The 8,102-nt window shown below is 42.7% G+C and overlaps 1 protein-coding gene across 4 annotated transcripts in view; it reads right to left on the bottom strand.

Moving 5' to 3' along the window:
* Positions 1–8,102, bottom strand: part of cacng7a (calcium channel, voltage-dependent, gamma subunit 7a) — a 48,367-nt gene that overhangs the window by 1,872 nt on the left and 38,393 nt on the right. For 3 of the 4 annotated variants that reach the window (XM_020615459.1, XM_020615460.1, XM_020615461.1), the window contains 2 exons: positions 6,963–7,103; positions 1,291–1,436 (listed from right to left, as the gene is read on the bottom strand). In XM_020615459.1, coding sequence (XP_020471115.1) covers positions 1,291–1,436; positions 6,963–7,103 — 287 coding nt within the window. The remainder of the gene's footprint in view (positions 1–1,290; positions 1,437–6,962; positions 7,104–8,102) is intronic. The other variant, XM_020615462.1, reaches the window with a different exon arrangement.

Raw genomic sequence — 8,102 nt, 5'->3', positions numbered from 1 at the left:
AGAGATAAAATGTAAGGATAAAAACCAAAGGAAAGGGCATGAGGGACTGGAGATGGAGAAAAATAGACAGGAAGACAAAAAGAATCTGAGTGAGAAAATGAAGAAAAGAAAAGAAACAGTGCAAATAGATGAAGGCAAGCACAGTAGAGAGGTGGAGATAAGAAAAGAAAGAAGGGAGGGAGGGATGTAGAGAAGGAGATGTGAGAGAATAAGAGGAGAAAAATAAATGGAGATATATGACAATGAAAAAGAGGTAACAGGGACAAAGGATCAGTGAAATGGAGGATGCACAAAAGTTGATAGTAAAACAGAGAGAGGATGAGAAGGAAAAAGGCAACAAGGACAGAGGAAGAATAGAAGGACATATAAAATGGTACAGAAAGGGGAAGATTGGATTAGAGAAGGGAACATTAAGAATGAGTAAGAGAAAAGTTAAATGAAGAGGATAAAATGGGCATTTGGCTGCTCAAGAGAAAAGAAGGGAACACGGAACGAAGAGAAAGGAGAATAGAAGAAAATGAGAGTAGACAAGGAAATAAAACGGCCAGAGAAAAACAGAACGACAAGACAGAGGAGAGAAATTACAAAATGAAAAAAGGAGATCTGAGTGAGGCAGAGAAGAAGAGAAGAGAAGAGGAAGGAAAGACAACAGAGGGGCTAGAGTTGAAAGGACAGAAGGTGAGAGGAGAGCAGAGGAGATAAGAGAAGAAGAAAAGAGCAGCGGGACAACGGAGGACTAAAAAGCTGGAGATAAGAGAAGAAAGCAAGAGAGGCGAGATAAAGGTGGAGGACACAAAGAGAGAGGAGAGAACAGAGTGCGGCACAGGAGAAGAGCCAGGAGGAGAGACGGAGGAAAAAGATGAAAAGGGAGAAGAGAGCGATAGTGGGGGAGGCGTAGCAGAGCCCCCTCCCACCCCGAGCAAAGAATATACTGATGCGTATAATGTGACAGAGCCGTTGCCCTCAAGTAGTCGAGCTATTAACATTTATGAATATTGATGCAGGTGGGATGACGGGCTCCTACGCAGACACTGTTTATGTGTGTGTGTTTAGCTGAATAACGCCGCAAGCTACAAGCGGTGTGTGTGTGTGTGTGTGTGTGTGTATATAGTAAGGCTCTTGTCTGTTACATAGTATCAGTAAATGTTAAGCTTCATTACACAGTGTGCTTTTATCTGCACATGCACATTCAGCGTGTGAATGCTTTCATGCTTCTGCCATGTGTTACATGCATGTGTTTATGCGTGATTACATCTGTGTGTGAGTGTGTGTGAATTCTGCTTCAGTCACCTCTTTGAGCAGGAAGGAGGAGGCAGCGAAGGCGAAGGACCAGCCGTAGCGGTAGTGGAAGAACTGCTCTGGCTCTCTGGGTCGGTTCATCACCTCGTCGTTAATGCTGGAGATATACAAGACCAGACCCACCACCAGACTGAGACCTGCAGAAACAACACACACAGACGCCTTACTGTCGTGATTAGGAGGGGTTTTATCCTGTAGTGACTTACAGCGCCCTCAGGGAGCTCTCTGTCCTGTCTGAGTGTCAGAAGCAGAAGTAAAACAGATGATACTAGTGCTCTCCATGATGCTGATCCTTCCATCAGCAGGGAAACAGGTGTGATAACAGGCAACCTCCAGAATGATTCCAGCCATTACGCTTCACCTGTGTGCAGCCTATACTAAGTCTCTACACCCTGCGTGAGGGGTGACGCGTGTGAGAAAAAGTGAATTAACAGTTTAATTTTGGACTTTTGTCATTAAGCTAAACGAGACTGATGATTCCATCTTTTATACGTCTAATTAATTTTATCTTTCTTTGCAAGCCAACCACAGGATCTGGTCAGATCACCGTCTGCTTGTTTAATCACCTGATTTCAAGCTCGGCTAACAGCCACTTCTCTGATTGGCAGCCATGGAGGTCAGGAGAGACTTGCACAGAAATCCCTGTGGTCTGTTAATACGCTTCAAATTTCAAAGGCTTTTCAGGCAACAGTTGTTTTTGAAAACCAATGCACCTCAGGCAAAAAGCAAAGTGAAACTTCCCTGTTGGATCCAAACAAGTCAACAGGGTTAAATGTAGATAGAACAGAATACAGAAGCATCTGAGTGAAAGGGTTTGACAAAATGATTCAGACCACTGAAATGGCAAAAGGGCAGACCTACTGGATAAACTACAACTAACTACAAACCGAGGAGTAGCAGAGATAATGCCGCATAACCCTCAGCCTGTGATCTCAGCAGAATGGGCCTTTAGTCTTGGTGTGTCCCTGTGGTCTGTAGCTGGACTAGCTCATGATAATGCTTCCTGGTTGTACTGTAAATGGGCTGAAAAAAACCCAGTGGTGGTTTCAAATGCTGTAGAGACGACACACACACACACACACACACACACACACACACACAATAACATGCATTTGTGCTTGCAGTCAAAGAAGCATCTGTGCGCAAGGCACACATACAGTAAATGCAAACACACACTAAACCATACAAATCCTCACAAACTCACACATGCACACACACAAATGAGTCACATTAGGAGTGCATCAGTGCTTCCTCCCCTGTCGACAGACTAACCACTGCAACTGACCTCCAAAATTCTCCAGCAGTGAAACTCCTAAATACTGAACACAGTAAAGATGCTTCCCTTTAAAAACACTGCCTCACTGCTCAGGGTCTCTCATAAAACATAACCAGTACATTAATTTCCAGTGCTGTGCTAAACAGATAAACACTGGCCAGATGTGTTAAGCAGGATTTATGCTTCTGCGTCAGAGGCTGTGTGGCTCTGCAGAGCTGAGGTGCTCCTCTATAAAAATATAACTACATGTCTGGGTCACCGAGACACTGTAGCTGGCTGCTGGCTAGCCGGGAGACGGCGTCCAGATTCTTACCTCCACCTTCGCTTGTCAGTCGATTATTTCTCAAGCTGATTGGGTGGGAGCAGTGACTAAAACAGGCCAGTGTTGCAGTGGGACAAACACTGTGTGTAAAATCTTGCATTATAAATCAATTCAAATGCCTAAATCATCTAGGACTTCCAGACCTTGTTGATGGAGCTGGGCTCAGATATGCACATTTTTAAGGAGACTGAGACATACTATAAAATGTTTGACACCTCATCAAATTATGAGCTGTCTCAAAGTACAGGGCATCTGAAGAACGAATAAATAGTAAAAAAACTGTGCTGTCACCAAAGCTTGATTATCAACTGCAGAGAGGATCATTGGGACTGAACTGCCTGCTATGGACACACTGTACATACAGCGCTGTCGTAAAAGGGCAGAGAACATAATCAGAGACCTACTTCACCCAGCTCACACTCTGCTCAGACACAACAACTGCACATACAACCTCAGGCACAGCAGGGCGAACAGTGTCATCACACACAGAACTAAACTTTACAACAGCTTTTTCCCTGCTGCAGCAAGACTGATTGGAAATACAAAAATGTGAGAATATATGTGCAGTAACCCCTCACTACCTCACCAAGTGTAATGCCATATCCAACTCCACCATGTAAATTACTAAGTGCGATGTTTTGTAGCTCACTGTGGGAAATGCTATTACTCTATTTTTGTGTATTGTGTTTTAACACGTTGTCGCCCTTTGTAACTTTTTATTTTCAGACTAAGTGTTCTTTCTGGCTTTTGACTCCTTACCTGACTCCAAAGGAGAGCTGCACAAGAATTCCTATATGTCTAGACTGTCTGTTTATGCATAAATAGCAAATAAAAATCTTGAATCTTGAACTTGGGCACAGGTTAACTTTAACAGTTTGCTTCACCTGATTAAATAAAAAGTGCTTATGAATATGCGCCACTAATGCAATCAGCTAAAATAAGCAGGACCTGCACTATTACCTGATCTGGTGAGCCTGTCGTGTAAAGCAGCCAAAATCCTATTGTTTGGAATAACAGAAGAAGAAATAGGACAGTTCTCAGAAAGCAGTGGATAAACAGACCAACAGCATAAAAAAGAAGGTGGGTGGATTCTAGCTGTCAGTGCCATGTGCACTCTCATCCAATGTTCTCAGCTCCTAATGATATAAAACATGGCAGTGGGGAGGCTGTGGTCCAGCAATGAGACATAAACAAAGGAGAGATGGGCAATGGGTGAAACTAAAAATACTGGAGAAAGAGACGGATGCACTTCCCTTATTTGGCCATCAGATGGCAGTGTTGTGGCCGAATGCTCATGTAGTCCTGCTGGACTTAGTGTGTGGACCCCGCATGTATGAACACACACATTGACAGAGGGGGTGGGGGAACAGACAGAAAGAGCAATAACTGGAGGAACAACAGACAGGAGGAATGGGAGGAAACAGCAGGTCCAGAGGCACCATGTGGTGACCCCTGTGTGCTCTGGGTCTGTCGGGCAGTTTTAATGACAAAAATACACCACGCTAACTGAGACAAACTGGGCCGTTTTTGCTGTGAACTCAGGCGACATCACTCTAAAGTAGCACTGATTTCTGTTTTCCTCTGACGCCCCTGCTGTGTGTGAGATAATTAGGGCTGCCTTTACAAAACCCACCCTTTTATGGGAGACAACATGACAACTATGGAGCAAAAACAGCTCAGGTGTTGTCGTTCTGCTGTCTAAAAGGTGACAGTGGCATCCATTGAAGTCTGGGATCAGTTGTGTCTTATGTGGACTATCAGACACACGTCTGGCAAGGAGCAGGGGTTTTTACTTCTCCACAAAAGAAGTCAAACAGTTTCTAGTTGCTGAAATAAGAGATGTGACAGAAAATAAAAAGCTTATTATGATTCACTTTTCTCACTGAACCTCTTATAAGTGGCCAATGAGTTTCTCTCTTTGTGCGTAGTTGTATGTGTAATTGTATGAAATCTCTAACTTTTGCCAAGTTATTTAAACATGAAGACTGTTATTTTTCTTAAAATTACATTTGAAAAAAACCTGTGAAAACATTTGTCTTTATATCAAATGGTTTTATTAAATGTGAAATGTCCAAATACCAGATACAGTAAATCTAAGTGTAAAATCACATGTGGAATCAGTGTCTCTATATTTTTGTCCTCCTCAGCTACACACATGAGCACGTCAGAATATTGGGAACACCTCTGAATATAATGTGGTGCAGTACAACACCATCTTTAACCATGACCTCAATGATAAGCACATTATTTAATTTATACATTTATGACAATTTCACCAAAAACTGAAACATTTGAGCTTCATAAACACAGATGTTAAGATGGAAATGTTGCACTTTAGTGCATACAGTTGTACAGGTGTACCTAATAAAGTGGCCGGTCGGTGTGTTTTCTAGCATTAGCATTGGAAATAAAAAATATGAGTAACACAAGACATGAAAAACAGCCCTGGACCAAAATTACAAAGAAGAAGAAGTGTGATCAAACATTTCCTCCAGTAACTTTCCACTCAGCACTTGGGGCTTTCAGCTGCTGTACGTGGCTGGAACAGGATTCGACTGCACTGACGGCTGGTGTCCAGCCCACTTACTGCAGTGAGATAATGGGAGAGCTTTGGCTCAGATCAAAACGGTGCTGTCCTGAAGAAAACCAACGTCCTCATTAAAGATTTTCTGATTGAAATGTCACTTTCCATTCTGTTTGGTTTAAGATGAAACTTGTTACCAAAAGCCTGCAGCCTACATCAAATCGCTGCTGCGCTGCAGCTCCACGGCACAGCGCAATTATTTGGTATTAAGTCCCATTCACTGTTCAGCCAGCAGCCAGAACAAGGTAAGGTCTGACAAGCCGTCAGCTGGGAAAAGGAAAGCAGAGCTGTACAGCGAGTCTCTCATCCACTGAGCTGTCTTTTTATCATTAACCTTGAAGAAAGCTGACTTTTTACAAGCTTGCTCCTCTTCTGCTCTGCTGCTTTTTAACATCTTATTTAAGAAGACAGGTGAGGGAAGAGTTTGATACTTCCACACAGGTAACAAACCTCAGCTTTATTGTCTGTCTCCTTGGCCCCAGTGAGCAAAGGGTCTGTCACTTTCAGTGTTCATTAGTCAACAGGATTTGATCTGGCATGCTTTCCTTTCTCATGCATGAGCAGCTAATACAAAATACATGATTTACCAAACATACTTTGGAAGAAACATAAGTGCTGCCTGGCAACCTTATTTCAACTCTAAGTGTGCTGCAAACATAAGGAAGGGGGTAGGTCGGATGGTTTAATGCAGCACAGCACAGACCTGTTTGTATCCTGCATCCCATCCCCTTTCGGTTTGGATTCCTGAAACAGTTTGATTAAGGTCAGGGAAAGGTTTTTGCTTTGTCCGAAACATCACTGTGCTGCATCAACCTTTAAGTTAGCATCCATTAATTTTCTACAGAGGCTGGGTAACAATTATCTGCACATAAAGATGAAAAAAAAGACTTAAATGTTTTAAACTAGGTTCTAAAAACACAATTCCCTTTGCCCAGTAATGGTCATCTTCACATTTTAATGTTGTCATGTCCATGTCAAATACAAATAAACAGGAAGTGGGATGTATGTGCTTATTATGCTTTAGTTTGCAGGCATTAATGAAATTTAGATTGAATGTTTTGCAGTATGAATGCACATTAAAATAACAATATAAACACCTCCTTGATATGTTGATAAAAACATGCAGATACAATCTGCTTGTACTCCGACATATAGTACTGTTCGTCTTCAAGGACAAAGCAGCTGAAGTCCTCTTAACTGTTATTGCTGCTGCAGAATCTAAAATAAAATACCTCAGTTTGTGAACAGGATTGTGAAAGCGCAATAAAACCCCTGCCACCCTACCCGTGCTAACGTCTGATGTGTCGCTCCTAAAGCTACAGATTTGTTTTCAACCCTTGTTTCTGTGCACATCAATAAGATTTATCTACCTGAGCTGTTACACGCCATGTATAGGACTCTCAGTGCAGGCGCTGAGGATGTTTTCATTTATGATTTTATGCAGACCACATCATGTGCATGTACATTCACATGCACAATACCTGACAGTATGAAGAATATCCCAGAGACAAAGGCGAGGATGGTGCGCTGCGGCCTGATGTGTCCGATGTTGCTTATGACGAAGGCGGTGAAGACGAAGAGCAGGGAGACCATGGGGAAGGGAGTGGCGGTCCGCACCATTTCTAGAGGACAGCGAGGATGGTGGGAGAGGACAGAAGATGAGAAGGAGAGTCATGCAGAGACTGTCAGGAGGAAAGCATCTATGAAGAGCTGAACTCACTGATAAAGATCTAACAGAAAGCTCTAAGTTGTAGACTGCTCCTTAAACTGTTCATTCTGCACGGTGTTAAAATGTTCTCAGCTTCTCCCTTGAGTTAAACCGTCCAAGGCAAAGACACGAGTACTTCTGTTGCACTATAGGAAACCATGCACATTAAATCTGCTTCCTGAGTGAATTTAAGTCCAACATTCACTTTTCTTTCAGTTCAGTTCTGGTCTCCATCAAACACCTGCCTGCTAAATGCTACATTATGTTCACCAGCTAGATGCTAATGTTGTCAGCCAATTCTAGACTGCTAGACTGCTGATGAGAGTACAGAGAAAGCCCATAAGGCCAGTCTGTTGAAAGATGCTATACTACTGCAGAGAACTGAGGGGAACTGCTCTGTGGGAGTTTCTCACTACAAGACACTCTTTTCACATGAGTTATTTGCTCTGTGGTCAATATGAAAATATGGATTAATGCAGCTTTAAGGTCAGACTCACAGTAGCTGCAAACCTGTTTGGTCTGTTGTGCTCCCTAAATAAATAAAGTACCCTCCCATTTACAGTTTCCCTTCATACCTTTGACGGACTGCTGTTTCCTGCGGTAAACCGTACTCATTTCCTGTTTTCTGTATTTGCACTGCGTTGTGCTTGCTTCCAGATTGTTTAAGAATTAAACTCACTATTTTCTAGGTTCTTCTGAATTTTTGAGTGACAACATACGCTTGCACCACTTAAAGCACTTGTTTTGCAGAAGTTCTTGCTAACTACCAAATTTAACTTGCTACTTTAGGTCGGCTAGTTTAGAAGCTAGCTAAGCTAGTAGCTTAATCGAGAGCAATGGCTTCCCCCTCTTCCTCTCCTCCTTTCTCTTGCTCGGAGTGTCGCATGTTCAGTTATTCCTCTGCCTCCTTTAG

Source organism: Monopterus albus, unplaced genomic scaffold (genome assembly GCF_001952655.1).
Source record: "Monopterus albus unplaced genomic scaffold, M_albus_1.0 scaffold165.1, whole genome shotgun sequence".
Taxonomy (NCBI): Eukaryota; Metazoa; Chordata; class Actinopteri; order Synbranchiformes; family Synbranchidae; genus Monopterus; species Monopterus albus.
Note: the sequence above shows the minus strand (reverse complement) of the source record. Positions and strands in the feature narration are given on the sequence as shown.